At 40.8% G+C, this 15,887-nt stretch overlaps 2 protein-coding genes across 2 annotated transcripts in view; one reads left to right on the top strand and one right to left on the bottom strand.

The window, feature by feature from the left end:
* helz (helicase with zinc finger) overlaps window positions 1–9,659 on the top strand; it is a 57,691-nt gene extending 48,032 nt beyond the window's left edge. The window contains exons 26-31 of the mRNA XM_046047341.1: window positions 57–139; window positions 269–782; window positions 3,412–3,670; window positions 3,961–4,624; window positions 4,983–5,268; window positions 5,392–9,659. Of these exons, the coding sequence (XP_045903297.1) occupies window positions 57–139; window positions 269–782; window positions 3,412–3,670; window positions 3,961–4,624; window positions 4,983–5,268; window positions 5,392–5,867 (2,282 nt within the window). The 3' untranslated portion in view covers window positions 5,868–9,659. The remainder of the gene's footprint in view (window positions 1–56; window positions 140–268; window positions 783–3,411; window positions 3,671–3,960; window positions 4,625–4,982; window positions 5,269–5,391) is intronic.
* Window positions 9,660–11,637: 1,978 nt separating this feature from the next.
* cacng1a (calcium channel, voltage-dependent, gamma subunit 1a) overlaps window positions 11,638–15,887 on the bottom strand; it is a 16,272-nt gene continuing 12,022 nt past the window's right edge. Inside the window, exons 4-5 of the mRNA XM_046048050.1 lie at window positions 12,600–12,746; window positions 11,638–12,507 (exon numbers count right to left, since the gene is read on the bottom strand). Coding sequence (XP_045904006.1) covers window positions 12,275–12,507; window positions 12,600–12,746 — 380 coding nt within the window. The 3' untranslated portion in view covers window positions 11,638–12,274. The remainder of the gene's footprint in view (window positions 12,508–12,599; window positions 12,747–15,887) is intronic.

Genomic DNA, 15,887 nt, shown 5'->3' with positions numbered 1-15,887 from the left:
GATAGAATAGCCAAGCATATGGTGATAAGTTTGTTTTTTTGGTTTTGACTTCTTAGGTAAATTAGAGGGATGTCCAAAGTCCGAACAGAGCCGTCTTCAGACACCAGAAAGGAAAACTGCAGACATGAAGGAAAAACAGGCAAGTTGTTGACATTTGTGTTTTATTTTTTAACTATAAGTAACTTGTCGATTCTATGTAGACCCACATTACCGAACTTGGTAAGTCTTTTCTTATGGTGTTTGGATTGGTGTTTACTTTTTGGTCCAGGGAGAGTTGGACACAGGCCAAAGTCGAAGTCTAGACTCACAGTCAGACGGGCTAGTTGGATTTCCCAATGCGCTGCTCCATCGAAAAGATCCCTCAGCTGCTCAAAGATCCCTCAACTACCACCTGGCACCACCCAACCCAGCTTTTCCTCCACATCCGGCCAGTGGTAGAGCCTTCCCCCCACAGTACCCGGTCTCGAGGCTTCCTTATCGGGTCAGCCAGCCTCAACACCCTGGGATGGCCCAACAGAGTCAGCAGCAGCAGCCACAGCTCAGCCCTGCCTACGCTGGTGGTAGCCACAACGCCTCCTTCTTCAGTGGCCCCATACCCCCTCACAGGGCTGTCCAGTCTCCCACTTTGGATGGGCCAGAGTCTGGAGGGGTGGAGGAGATGAGTAGTTCCATTAGGACTCCAATGGCCCACCCAGGAGGCCACCACCCAGGCCTGTCGCAGCATAACAGGGTCAACAGCTTTGGGGAAGATGGACAAGATGGAAGCCTGGGAGATAGTCTGGGTAAGTAGAGCATCATATTGTTTTCCTTTGTTAGGCAAATGGAAATTGGCCAACCATCCTAAAAACTAGAATGTGAAATGGGGATGTGTTTGGTATTTGTATTTATATTATTTAATTTAATCAAGTGTTATTACTTTATGTTGTGTTAGGAAGTTATACCAAAGAAAACCAAAAAGAAATGAGATGCGGACAGTCTCATGTTGGTTGTTACAACTAGCCTTTTCTAGACATGCTAATTGCTGAAAAGTCTAGACTTGCACAAATAATCTGTCCTATTTTGCAAGATCCTTTGTTTAGCTGTAGCTGCCTTTGCCCAGTCTTAAAAGTTAGGCCAGATGCATTGTCACTTTCACGCTCGCCAATGTCATCACTTGGTATATGGTCTATGGGAATAAAGCTAGTGTCATTTATTACACTGCTCAAGCATGTTTTCTTCCTCAGTGAAATAATTAGGATGTTAGTAGATTGGATAGCACTAGCACATTACAACAACTTCAAAGGCAAAACTGCCTTTTTGTTATGTTAAAGCCCCCCTCCAACAAGTTTTAACTTCCGTTTTTGGTGAACGTTCTTTCTCAAACAGAGAATGGGGGTGTGGTTAATAGTCGGACGTAATACATTACCATGACAACCAAAAACTGACCGGCTGGAGTGTTATTAACGATATGCTGTGTTAACATCACTACACTGTAAAGTTTAGTACACTTTACTGTCTGGCAGGAGTAGCTATTACTTACCCATGATAGAAACTAATGTGCGCGTATCAGCTGTTATCTATCATACAGTCGATGGTCCGGTGAAGCACTGCACATGATAACTCCCACTACGTTTTATGGTGCGCTTACTATACCGCGGGGGTGTGGGGGGTGCCTCCGCCGATGCATTGGTAAAACGGCCGTCGGTAAAATGCATGTTGCAGACTATATATAAGACAGTGGCAGGTTAAAGTGCGACGCGTTTTGTCATCTGTCCTCCAACACCGCACGCACAAATGCTGTAATGAAAATGAACAGCACACTAAACCAAGAGGATGAAACTAAAAAATAAAATGAAGTTGTTGTTGTTGCTGTTAGCTAACTTTCTGCAATAACTGCTAGTTAACTACACTTGGCTAACTAGAACTTCGTTAACTTAGCTAACGTTAACTAAACTAGAATGACAAACCAACAATCAGACACAGAGAGACATACTTACTGTAAGTTCTAAGTAAATTACATGATAAATTGGTTAGCGAGCTCACAACGATGTTCATCGTTTGATGCTCTGACCTAACGAGGCGTGAAGGCATGACAATATTTTAACGAGGCATGACAGTGTGCCTGCGCAAGCTTGGAGAATAACGTATGACTTATGGAATTACTATAATCATACATCACCACACCGTTTTAACAACTAAGCAACTCTGAGCACAAAATTAAGCCATTTGTAAAAAAAAAATATTTGGCAAACTTTGTGGGTAAACAACATTGTAATGAAATGACTCAGAAAAATATGAAATATCATAGAAATTTCAAAATACACACTGGAGGGTGGCTTTAATTATCTCAGAATAGGAGTGATGTTCTTCATAATATACATTTGTAAATAAATGCTGGTTAGCTGAAACTGAATTGACATTGACAAAGATGCACGTAAATATGCCTATAGGCTTGCAAGGGATCCAATGAGCATATCTCTTAAATCTTAAATATATATTTTTTGTGAAACAGGTCCTGATTGGCTGAGCATATATATGGTAGCATTAAGGCCAACAGAAACACATAACACTGAACTAAAACAAAAACTAAACCATATAAGCACACAGGTGACTCATTTATGGTAGTTTGAGGTACGCATGTTTCACTAACAGATTGCCTAACAGAAGAGGTTTCATTTAGCACACATCAGTGTCACATAATTATAAGTTGATGCAAGCTTTAGATGTCAATTTTTGGAAAGACATGTAAACTTTGCATTGCTTATGATGGCACAGAATCAAATGCTTTTCAATCAATACAGTTACATAAAATTCTTTGGCACCTTTCCTCAATTAAAACTAGGGATGCACAATAATGTCGACAGATTCAGCATGTCATTAGTATCGGCTGATAAAGGCTTTAACGAACATTTCTGTTGATATGGCAGGTCAGTAAGATGATGCCTTACTTACACGACGCACGTATGTCTGCGGTGTGGAGTTTTTCTTTTGAAGTATCCGAAACTGATAGCAGAGTTGCTATTTGCAGTGATAGCTCAGTGGCACTCAGTCACACGAGGCCCCAAATCATTCTTTCAAACTACAAATTGAATTGCCCATCTTAAGAGCCGTCATCCCGATCATTACTATGAATTTGTGAAGAACAAAGAGAAACAGGCACCAGCATGTTGAAAAGCAGTGTATTTTCTGTTTGTATCTGCTTGTGGGCCATCACGATAAGAGTAGACAAAATAATTTCTAAATTCCACTTCAAGAGAGACTTGATGTTAAGTCTTACTGAGTTAGAGAATAATATTGTGCATACCTAATTGAAACATTTACTAGATATTTATTAATAGAAAATCCGTAATAAATACTAAATTTAACAGTGTACAGGGTCTTAACCTGCAACACCAGTCACTCTAAAACTAATCATTTTGTTTGCCATTTCAGACATCCAGGGTCCCTTGGCTCTAGAGGCCCTGAGCCAGCAGCAGCAGCAGGCAGCCAGGCTGGGCCAGTGGGGGGAGGCAGCAGGCCCTTTTCTCCAGGGAAGCGTCGCTTTCCCTCTGCCCCAACAGCTCGCCCACCTTGCTCAGCCCGGCATGGCTCGCTTCCCCCATCAGCTGCTCCGGGCAACTAGTTGGGGCCTTAGTGCCAATATGGAGGATGAAGCTGTTACTTCTGCTCCCCCTGGGCCAACTTTCACCAGGTTAGATGGAGCACCAGTTTGTATTATTTGTCATGTTTAATAGTCTTGTAACTTGATACTAAATACATTGACAATGTTGTGTACAATTTATGTATGTAGATCTACATGAAATAAGATAACTGCTTGAAATTGAACTTATACCGTGACTGTTGCTGTATGTTGTTTTGGTTGGTTGCCCCCTTTGACCCTGATTATTGTCCTTCCCAAATAGGTTTTTTTCCTTGCTGCTAGTTACAAACATGATACCGAGTTCAAATGTAAACAAATCAAAAAACATTTTCTTTTCCCAGGTACCCGGGCCTCTTGAGAGAGATGCCCCCACAGGAACAGCCTGAACCCAGGGAAGCAGCTGAGATGCAACCCCCTCCTCAATCTCGTCTCCTCCAGTACCGCCAGTCCCAGTCCCGTGCCTCTGGTGACCCTTCATCCTCTTTAGCTCTCCCCAATCACGCTGGCCCATTCCCATCAGGACCCTACTCCCATGACACCGGCCGCGATCTCCTTAATGACAACCTTCTCAACAACCCAGCTCTACAGCAGCAGCAGCACCCAGGAAACCCACTGTATAATACTGGTGGCTACCCACATCAGCCACAATCCCATTCTGCCAGCCCCCCTCCCTCCCAGGTGAAATACCTTCTGCAAGAGGCCCAGTGGTCTCATGCTGGAGCTGCATCGGTGAGCCCACCACAGCAGAACCACCTGCTAGGCAACCAGGGCCACGGCCTTCCTTATGGACTGCCAATCATGGCTCACCCCAGCAGGCAAGAGCAAGTCCACCTGATGCAACTTCACCATCAGCACCAGCAGCAGCAGCAGCAACAGCAGCAGCAGCAACAACAACAACAACAGCAGCAGCAACACCACCAACAAAGTCAAGGTCCAGACCAGGAGTCCTACCACCCTCTGTCGCCCAGAACATCAGCAGCCACAGCCCTTCACAATGTAGATGAGGTAAGCATTATTAATTTATTTGGATTATTATCTGTGATTTAATACATTAAAGTACTCCTTTTGTTTACTGTAAGATAAGCAGGTGATTGCTTGGCTCAGTCTCATCTCAGGCCTGTCTTTATTAGTGGCTAGTTAGTAAGATCTGATAAATTCTGTGGTGCTCTGTGCACAACAGTTTGTAAAAGTATAAAACTCTTATTTGCTTGCTCCATATTTGCTTTTACGCCATAACTGAGTCAGTAAGTGCAGTGAAAAGGTGACTACTGCTTCTTCAGGTCTCATTGCGCACCATATGATTTGACTTAATATCTCATTCTCACCTTTTTCTCTTCCTTATCCGTCTTTGCTGTCTGTACAGTATGAACCCAGAGGTCCAGGCCGGCCCCTCTATCAGCGGCGCATTTCCTCCAGCTACCCAGATGAATCGTCTACAGCCAACACCCACAATGCCCTGTCCCAGCCCTGTCCGTCAGACCCCCAGGACCACCCTCATCCGCACATACAGCATCATCAGCACCCACACGCCCCCTACGGTTACCCCTCTGGCCATGACCTCTGGCCCAGTAATGGTGGGGGACCCGGTCCGTTCCAGAACATTCCATGTAACGGAGCCGGCACACTCGCACAGCACCGGGACCTTCTGGGTAGGTATCACCATGTACACTGTCATCAGGCTGGGCATTATGTTCTTTTACTCAGAGCTGTGTAACTTACCTCTTCTATCTTTCCTCTACTTGTCCACGTGTCTTCCCCCCTCGGTCCGGCAGCTTCCAAGGCCCTTCGTCAGACAGAGGAGCAGGGGAAGGCAGAGGCACCAGCAGCGCAGCAGACACACCCACACTCACTCAACTCCCTTCAGCACCTTGGACAGTTTCCTCCTCTCATGCCCAATAACAAGCAGCAGCAGCAGCAGCAACAGCAGCAGCAGCAGCAGCAGCAGCAGCAGCAGCAGCAACAGCAGCAGCAGCAGCAGCAGCAACAGCAGCAGCAGCAGCAGCAGCAGCAGCAGCCGCCGCCGCCGCCGCCGCCACAGGCACAGGCACCCACAGAGGCCAGCCAGGGCGCTCCAAATTTAAGCAAACCACCCACCATGTCCTATGCCAGTGCCCTCCGCGCTCCACCCAAACCCCGAGCTGTTCGCCCTGAACAAGTCAAAAAGAACAGCGACCCTCTCTCCCTCCTACAAGAGCTGAGTATAGGAAGTTCAAATGGTAGCAATGGGTACTATTCCTACTTTAAATGAGTCCCCTGTCCCACATAAAAAATAAGTGATTAAAAAAAAAAAAATTTAAAAAAAGTGCAAAACTGTTTCTAAAAACACACAAAAAATAGTGCAAAGTGCATTTACAATAGTTCTATCAGTAGGTTTGTTTTCTGCATTTTGTTTCATTTTAACTTTTTATTTGTAACAGTCATCTTTTCTCCTGTTTCACATATCTGTGAAGAAAATAAGTATATATAATGAATGCATTACTGGTATATATACATAATCATTATGTATATATGAATATATACTTATATTATCTACACTTGTATATGTACGTAATGCTAAAAAAGTTTAAAAAAAATAATAAAAAAGGTGAAATTCGGTTGACCACTTAGCTACCTGCATATTTTCCTTATTGAAGTTAGTTTTGTTGGTTACGAAGTATGTTGAAGTTTTTATCATTTTGTATTCCTCAGTTTTGAGTGGACGTTATGTCTTGATTTTCATACTACTGTAGTTGTGGTAACGGACAAAAAGCTAAGTGGTCAACTGACTCAGAAACTACATGGAACAGTGTATAGAAGTAGATAAATTTTCCTCTAATCTGTACATATAAAGAAAATAAAAGACTGAATTGTATGCCACAGATATGTCCTTAAATTCCTGTATCATGCTAGCATTTGCATTATGAATTATTTTCTGTTTGTTGGCTTCTGATCCTTAATTCTTAGACATCCTTACCTGGGAGTCATCTTCAGTGTTTTAGTAGTAAATGTGATTATTTACTGAAAAATAACAATACAAATAGTAATTGTGCATCTTACTTTACAATAATGTCTCATCAGCAACAATAGACCGTGTGAACATTTCAAAGTATCAATAACCATGTCATTCCTCCTTTGTTTGTTTTAAGGATCAGAGAACACCAGACATAGCTTTCTGTGATTATAAGATTATCCCAAACACTGCTTGGCTTGTGGCCGATGCTCAGTATTTTATTTTATTTAGATTTCTTTCCTTTGTGTCAAGGAAATCTTCACCGGGGAAATTGTTTCAGTAACTACTGGGGATATGAAATGTGTTTATTTCTGGTTGTTTTCTATCACTAATGGACATTGAGCCTCTTATTTTTATTTTTTTAAAAGGTTGCAGTACTCTGAAGGTTTGTGAAAGTGAAGATAGAGTGGTGAGGTCAGAGTGGTGTGTCATGATAGGTAAGTTGAAACGGAGGGTGTGATCAACACTGCCGGTCAGACGTTTTTGAACATTCTAAGTGTCAGCATTTTTGGTTAAATCTGAAGAATGTTGAAACTAGATTTATAGTTAATATGCTGAATGCACATTGTGTCTTCTTGTTTTATTGGAAATAATCTTATTGGATCTTGGCAAACAGCATACTGTGTATTATTCGGATCATTCATGGCGTATATGTCTTCAACACACTGTTGCTCTCGCGGATGTTTTGTAGTCACAGAGTTTCTAGATTCCTTTTCATAGTGTAAACCAGACTGCCAAAAGATCCTTTTCCATTTTCTCTGTAAAACAGTCTTTTAATCTCCAAGTCATATGAACCCTATAATAAACAGTAATTGCTTAACTCTCTTGTAAGCTATTTGCTCCCAGTTCCACCTAAACAAAAACGTATTTCCCTATCCCTAATAATAATTTATAATTTATAATAGGCATGTAAGGTAACAGGCCCCCCAACCCCTTTTAACACTCTGCTTAAGATTTAACCAAAAAACGAACGTAGTAAAAGTAACTATATGATAAGATGTTCAAAGACGTATGACTGTTAATGTGTCTCTTTTTAGACTGTGCATAATAAGAATGAATTGGTAATGTCATGGAAGTTGTTCCTGGTTCCTTTTTCAGTCTGGTATGATTGATAAATTAATATTAAAGCAGTAGGTGAATCCCCCTAATTCCCTTTTAATTAAATTTTTTTTCTTAAAACACATGATGAACATAAGACAGGAGCGCTCATGTTTGAATTCCAGTGAGCTAGTTGCTTGTTAATGGTTGACACACAAGGAGGCCACACAGCCACATGAATTTCACTGCTAACGTACTGATGCCCTGATGATTTAAGTCCCTTGCAGGTAAAATATAAAAAGATGCTGAGACACTATATCTGCCAAGGTTTTTCTTTTTATGATAAAAGCAATACTGGAAACAGTCATCCAGTGCTCTGTCCAGTTATATGTAATCCCTTAATTGTTTAAATACCACTGCCCCATCTGAAAAACAGTGAAATTGTAATAAAATCACCCTACTCTTTCATGGCTTTCATACAGCAGAACGTCACTGTTAAATCTCTTAAAATGTCACTTCCTCAGAAAGCTAATACCCCACGGCTAATAACTTAGATGTGTTTTGAACAGTCAGCAGAGAGCTTCATAAAGCCATGTTAAATTTTTGTTCCGTGTTTCAGTTTAAATCAAAGGTCCAGATTTTTTGACTTGGCAGAGAACAACACATACTTGTAAATATGCATTTTCTAGGTATTTACAAACACGAACTTTGGGAGCACCTCAATTTTGTAGAAGCTGTTCAAAGAAGAGGTATGCCCTTTTTAATTATGCAAATTCAAACAAAAAAAGGATGGTAATTCTAGAAATGGACAACAACAGACCAGTTGGCAGTTGCAACATCTTGTTGTAACTTTTTAGATTTTTTTTTTTTAAAGATGGTGTCTGGCTGATTTGACAAAGAGGAGAATTTAAGTTGCAGCTGTTTCAAGACAACTTATTTCACTGTAAAATACATCATTTAAATATATGTTCCTGTTCGGTTTTCTCACCACTTCACAGCTGTACAACAATCAACATGAATTATTTTTATTTTATAATTTTTTTTAATGTGAAGACTTTTCTTTTCATGCATGTTGAGATGACCTGGCTGATTTTTAATCCCTGTTTTTATCAGTTTGTGTTGATTTGTGGATTTTAAAAAAAAGAGGAAAAAAGCTTTTGTTTAACCTACAAAGTCAAATTTTGGTATATTATTTGATGTGTACAATAACTTGTGACATTATCAACAAAAATATTATAATATTTTACTAACGTCAATCAAATATGTAATGGTCATGTAAGTTCTTTTTTTGCAGTTTCTTAGCAGGGCTAAAGCTGAGGTTGCTCCCTTCTGTGTGTCATATATACGAACCTTCAGTTTGTTTGGGGAATCATTTTTCCATAAAGCGGTCGTTGGCTAATCTCTGAAGTTGTGCAATACTAATATTTCACCGCTTCTTAAACTACACTTTTATTTATTTTTGAGGCAGAAGAGATTGAGCCAAAGACATCTTAAAGGGAATTTATTTACAAATCTTCATCATTGCTTTTTATTATTTTATTTTTTAGGCTTAAATTTTTGTCTTGTTGAATCTTTGTTTCCAAAATCAGTTTCTCTATATCTTTGCTATGAAACTAAACTCTTATAATGAAGTTGGATTTGAAATATTTTCACCACCAAATATTGCACCACTGTGTGTGTGTGTGTGTGTGTGTGTGTGTACACGGAAAGGGAGCAACCTCTTGCCCAGCCAGTAGAGAGCACTGTGTTCAGCCTTCTATAAAACGCCACATCTCTTCCTGTTGTTTGTTTGCTCTCCTCTGTTCTTCCCTCGCTGCAGTGAATCAATGGCACACCTGTTCTCCCAGCTCCCCAGTCCCATTGGTTCCTCCCTCGTGGGTACAAAATAATGAATAGATCTGTTTTACTCTTCTTCATTTCAATTGGTGGTGGTTATAATAAAGGATTTAGACTGTGTTTTAAAGGTTTATTTTCTTTTTTATTTGTTTCTCTATTAAAGTGTTTTTATTGAAACAGCTAGAGTTCTGTCTTTTGTTTCTGTCATCCTCTGCATTACACAGCGCTACTAGAGAGAAGCCTTTCTGGCTAGATTGAATATATGAGCCGGGTCACTCTACAGGAATTATTAGGGGCAGGGTTCTGTCATAAAGTGGTACCTAGAGAGTCTGGAGCGTCTGGGTTCCTCAGCTCTTATAATCAGAATGACTACTTTAGTTACACCATAAATTAACACTGGGACAATGAAAAATGCAGTGTAGAGCCAGTTAAAGGGTTCTTTCATGGATGGCCAGGCTTGATTCAAACCCAAAAGCTTCCCACCATCTACCTAGAAAATGGTCTGTGTCAGTAGTGGCTTCTACTAGGAAGAAAACTAAATGTATGACATGGTAGGTCAGTAGTGTTAGTGAGTGTGAATGTGTAGTGTTGTATTCGTTAAAATAAAGATAAAAGCAGAAAACCAGCAGAAGAAAATGTGGTACTGCGGGGAGAGTCAGCCATGGAGTTACAGAGGGAGAAAAGGTTTGGGTGCTGCTGATCCTAAATGCGTTGTCGATGGACCGGTCAGGTGCATAGTTGGACTAATACAGTCTCTGCCTACCAGAATCTGAAGAGAGACACTTCTTTGGTACATGAAAACAAAGGAAAAAACAAAGTGATTTCAGACAAAAGGTTTCCAAAGCTTATCAAGATTTAATTTTTGTTACAAAGTTGTAGCACATAAGAAACACTCAAAATCTACTCCTTGTTTTTTTTTCTATCACTTAGTTAGTTAAATACACAGTATCAGAACAGTAACAGTCAGTCAAAAAAGTCAATACAAATGAAAATAAATGCAGTTTTGCCCAGAAAAAGCTCATTAACATGGATGGTTGTTGCTCTCACTAACAGCTGCAGGTCTTGCACAAAAAGTTCGACTATATTAAATGCTAAACCGCTAAATGCACGTGATAGCAGCTATTTCATACAGACATCATGCCAAGCAAAGTAAAAACATGTCTAGTTCAGAGACTTTCACTGTGTCTCAGAATACCCACAGCTACTATACAACTTCAAGATCATACATAGGTAACAGCTTTTTGCAAAGGTTTTATTGCAATTTTGATGAAAGTATGTATGCACATTCGCCTCTGTCTACCATACCTGAATAACTTGTTTAATAATGTTTAAACTTGCCTTCAATGGGGCCACAAAAAAAAGGCTACCTGGTGTTTTTTAAGGTGTGGGTTATTGGCGGCTGGTATACTATATGGTGTGAAGGCCCCTTAAACAGCTGATGGAGGTTTGTTTGCAATACCAGTCCACATTTTATCTTCTTCGCTCATTGTTTTTTAATATGAAAACATTTTGTTTTTTAAGATGTAGAGTTCTCAAGGCTGGAACTGACTGACCAGCATCGTCAGTCCTATACTGTAGACAGTAACTGGTGAAATGCGTTCTAAACAGTGTCCTCTTTTCTCTTTGCATTATGTTTGCATGATTCGGCTGGCTATTGACAGTTCATTCTAAAACAAAACAGCATGTTATTTATTTTTTTAAAAGAAAATGACAGACACTGAGTCTGCAGCTGTCTGCACACTGGGGTAAAGTGTGGGGTTTTCATGATCTCTGATGCAAAAAAAAACAGTTCGCCGCATGATGACGCATGGAAATGAACAGAGAATTGTTTTGTATCGGTTTGGTTTGTAAGCTGTCAACAAAAAGTAAAAGGGCTTGTATGTGCACCTGCTAGAACTGAACCTTTTCCAGCATGATCAGTGCTGCAGACTCTGTGGGTGTTTAGCATTCAGCCTGCCACACACACACACAAACCTGTTCTGTGCTTTGCTTGAAATCAGTCATTTATTTGCAAGTTCCTATTTTAATGGGACATTATGTAAAGGGTCTTTATAAATCTTAATGTAATGTACAACTTAACATTTGAATACATATACATCTCTTACTTAATCGATATTTCTTGTTTCATTCCTTGAGCGATCCCATACAAAAATCAACAAACATTAGATATGTACAAGATATCATACATAATGCAGTACATAAAATCACATAAAGTCACTTGTTGTAGATGTACATAACTATATGACCTGTATTCTCAAATGCGCATAATGATGACATTTGGGAGACCAAACCAGACCATGGTCACATAACAGTGACGTGTGATAAATCCTTTTTAACATTTCTTTTTTATATGTGCCAGCAGTAAAAGGTTAGAGTTGTAGAGAAAAACTGAAGCATACTAAACGCCTTATAAAATAATTGAAGATGATAGTTGGCCCAGGCTGGCTCTTTCTGAGAAGTATAGTGGTTTTTAGGCCTCATGTCAGATTCGAGCTCAAGAACATATCTAGGGAGATGTTGGAGAAGACTGCTTTGTTTTACATTCTGGGTGGGTGTACAGGATAAGGTAAACATTTGAAACTCAAAATGGCCCATATTCGAGTTGATGTATAATTGCAGAGAGGTAAATTCTCCATCATCGCTATGGTCCATCCACGCCCAAACCAGTTTCTGGCATCATGAATGCCTTACCCTTTTATGACCAGCTCTTGTTCATGAAATGAATCTAACATATGTTCTTAAAACGAAAGACCCTGTCACTCTCATCCCGTATTCATCGGTCTGCTTAGCTATCACTCTACTTGCTCCGGCTCAGCATCCATGCAAGTCTCCCATGGATTTCTGGGCATCTGGGGCATGGAGAGGATCAGGAGGGCGATGCCAGTGAGAAAGAGGAGGACAAAGCCAGTGCAGGCGCAAGCAAAGGACCAGGCGTAGTAGTATTCGATCCAGATTGTGTCCTCGCTCTCGATCATGCGTTTGACTGACTGACGCATTACCTCCAGTGAAATGAAGGAACAGAGACCTGGGGAAAGGGGAGAGACATTTGTGAGTTGGGTAGGACAGCTTGTAGTAACACAACTTGCTGTAACTTTTTTTCGGGGGAACTGAACCCACCTGCGAATGCGAAAAACATTCCAGCAGGTTTGAGGAGGTAGTCTCTTCCTTTGCCTTTTCCAGTACATGATCCCATCAAACACAGAGACCCCAGGATTATGAAGGCAAGACTGAAGATGGAGATGGCTGCAGCGGAGATGTTGTACTCTGGGAAGGAAAAGACCAAGAGCGTTCATGATGTCCTTTACAATCCAATGTCATCAAATATTTGAAGCTCCATTACCTTACATTGTATGTTGGGTACGAAATTGACATCATATTATGTAATTTCACATTGTTCACTTTACATACAGTTTGGACTGAAATGAACTTTTAATGGGTGTGTGATTATTTCAGTAAACCCACAAACCTCCCCTTTAGAAATACTTTAGTTGGGCAAAAAACAAACATAAAGTCTGAATCCACAATTTGATGTTTTCCTCTGATTCATAAATACAAATAAACTCACCTAGTGGTTAGGGCAGCACACAAGACAGGAAGTATGTTTGTTATCCTTATCCATTAGAAATTAGCTGCTTTTGCACATGGAATAATTTCCATTAATGTAAGTTTTTGTAAATGTTCTTAACCTGGCATTGTCAGGTTATGCTTAAAAAATACAGCTTGCTTTATTCTATTTTTTTCTTATTGAAAGCAAACAAACCCATGAAACAACAATTCTAGGAATGCATTAGACCTTGTCTGTTGCACCCCAAGCAGTTTAGTTCTTGCTGAAAATATACATATATATATATATACAGCCCCCTGCGACGATGGATGGATGGATGGATGGATGGATATATATATATATATATATATATATATAGATTTAATGCTCAGTTATTTCCTAAAGTGGCTGGGGGACTGTAGTTTTTTAGAAAACATTACACAAACAGGAGTGCACATTTGGTGCTTTGGTGAGTTTTAACAGCATGTGTGCTGTGGGATCAACTCAAAGTAAACTACAGTGCTTGTCTTCATGGCATCTCATGGTGTCTCACTGATGTGTTTTAAATAGTTTTTGAACAACATAGCTCTGTGACACAGGTTAATAAGGTATATTACCAGACCTTTCCTTACATGCTTTGTGCTATACATCTTTACATTCAACATACAAATATACTATAGGAGTGTAATTTGTTCCTTGTGTTTACACATCCAGTGTGTCTGTGTAATAGGAACAGCAGCTGGCTTGTTTTCTGAGCAGAGAGGTGGATAGGATGCGAGGCCTTTGATCTGCAGTCTGTTTGCCTGTGAACCATGCCCAAAGGGGAAGCACTCCTCTGGGGGGGGGGGGTGAGACTTCATCTCCTAGTAGCAGGGGAGGATGGGCCGCACCCTGAACACTCTGTGGTCTCTGAGACGTCTGTGGAGCTGGTTTGCTAAAACTCAGTCTGAAAGACCAAAGCTTCTTAACACCAAGAGCAAGGTAGACATTAAAAGATACCAGCGTTTCAGTCATGCAGGGATTACTCCATCGAACCGCAGAAGGTTTTCTCAGTCCTCAGGAACATGAGATTGACATGTAAAAAAAGCCAACTCTGTACTGGCGTTAAGGGAAATAAAAAGGCTTCATACAGGCCAAAAGGTGTTTGGAGTTGCAGAATACCCTTGTTCGAACCAAGTGTTTGACGAGTGAAAGGCTGATTTACACACACACACATGCACACACACACACACAAAGATGAAACTGTATGTTTGGCCATGTTATACATATGGGCTGTGAGATTTTGTCATGTTTTTCTGTGCCCTGAGGAAGAAGACAGTCCTCCAAAATAAGATGGAACAATAAAAGTTATGTAGACATTTTGCAATTTACTGCATGTTTCTAAAAGATACAAAGAATCTGCAAAAGCCCTGATCCATTCATATAGCCTTTTCCTCAACTATTCTTGATTTGCAAGATTTTGTATTACATTTATTTTTTACTCACAGACTTCCTATAGCACATAAGGGTATTACTGAATGGATGGATTTGCCTTTGGTGACATGCATCTACTATGTTCATTCAACCTTATGCCCCATTATGGTATAGCCAAATGTCTCAGTCAAGCATGAATAACACTACAGGGGTCTAAGGTCAATACTGTGATTATTCCAGCAAACTAGAACTGTGTCTCTCATGGGCTTGCCATCAGCACTGGGAGCACTGTTTGTGTGTGTGTTTGTGTGTGTGTGTGTGTGTGTGTTAGAGGATGGGGGAGTGGCAGAAGCCCAACAGTTCCCACCAAGAGCAAGTACTAGGTGACAGAGGCAAGGAAAAACTTCCTTTTAAGAGGCAGAAACCTCGAGCAGAACCATGGCTCAGGGTGGGCGGCCATCTGCCTCGACCGGTTGGGGGTGAAAGAGAGAGAGGAAGAGAGAGAGAGAGAGAGGGATGGAGAGAGAGAGAGGGAGGCAGCCTACACAATATACACACAGAGGTACAGACAGTAAAGGTAATGTTGCTATAGACTAAATGAAAAATGGTACAGATATTTATAGTAGTGTTGAAAATAATAATCGTAATGTTAATGATTATAATAACAATAATAACAATAGGACTAGTAACAATAGTTGTAGCAGAGGGTGTCGAGCAGGAACACGGGGGCAGCAGGTGACTCGCAACCACAGAGCCAGACTCCACAGCTCCAGAGCCAGAAAACCTGCAGGAAGTGATAGGAGAGAGGAGAGGGACGAGAAAGCACAAGACTACCGGAAAGGGGAGAAGTCGTGTTAGTAACATGCAATAATGGGATGAGGTTGCATACAGAGGGAGAGAAAGTAGAGGAGAGAGGAGCTCAGTGCATCATGGGAAGTCCCCCGGCAGTCTAGGCCTATAGCAGCATAACTAAGGGATGGTTCAGGACTAACCTGAGCCAGCCCTAATTATAAGCTTTATCAAAGAGGAAAGTCTTAAGCCTACTCTTAAATGTGGAGATGGTGTCTGCCTCCTGAACCCAAACTGGAACCTGGTTCCACAGGAGAGGAGCTTGATAGCTGAATGCTCTGGCTCCAAGTCTACTTTTGGAGACTCTAGGACCCACAAGTAACCCTGCATTCTGGGAGCGCAGTGCTCTGGTGGGGTAGTAAGGTACTATGAGCTCTTTAAGATAAGATGGTGCCTGACCATTAAGAGCTTTGTAGGTAAGAAGAATGATTTTAAATTCTATTCTGGATTTTACTGGAAGCCAATGCAAAGATCTAGTAAAACCAGTACAGAGACAAGTCCTTTGTCTGATGCAATAAGGAGGTCGTTAGTAATTTTCACCAGTGCTGTCTCTGTGCTATGATGAGCTCTAAATCCTGACTGAAAATCCTCAAATAAAC

This window comes from Micropterus dolomieu, linkage group LG04, assembly GCF_021292245.1.
Source record: "Micropterus dolomieu isolate WLL.071019.BEF.003 ecotype Adirondacks linkage group LG04, ASM2129224v1, whole genome shotgun sequence".
In the NCBI taxonomy this organism is placed as follows: domain Eukaryota; kingdom Metazoa; phylum Chordata; class Actinopteri; order Centrarchiformes; family Centrarchidae; genus Micropterus; species Micropterus dolomieu.
Note: the sequence above shows the minus strand (reverse complement) of the source record. Positions and strands in the feature narration are given on the sequence as shown.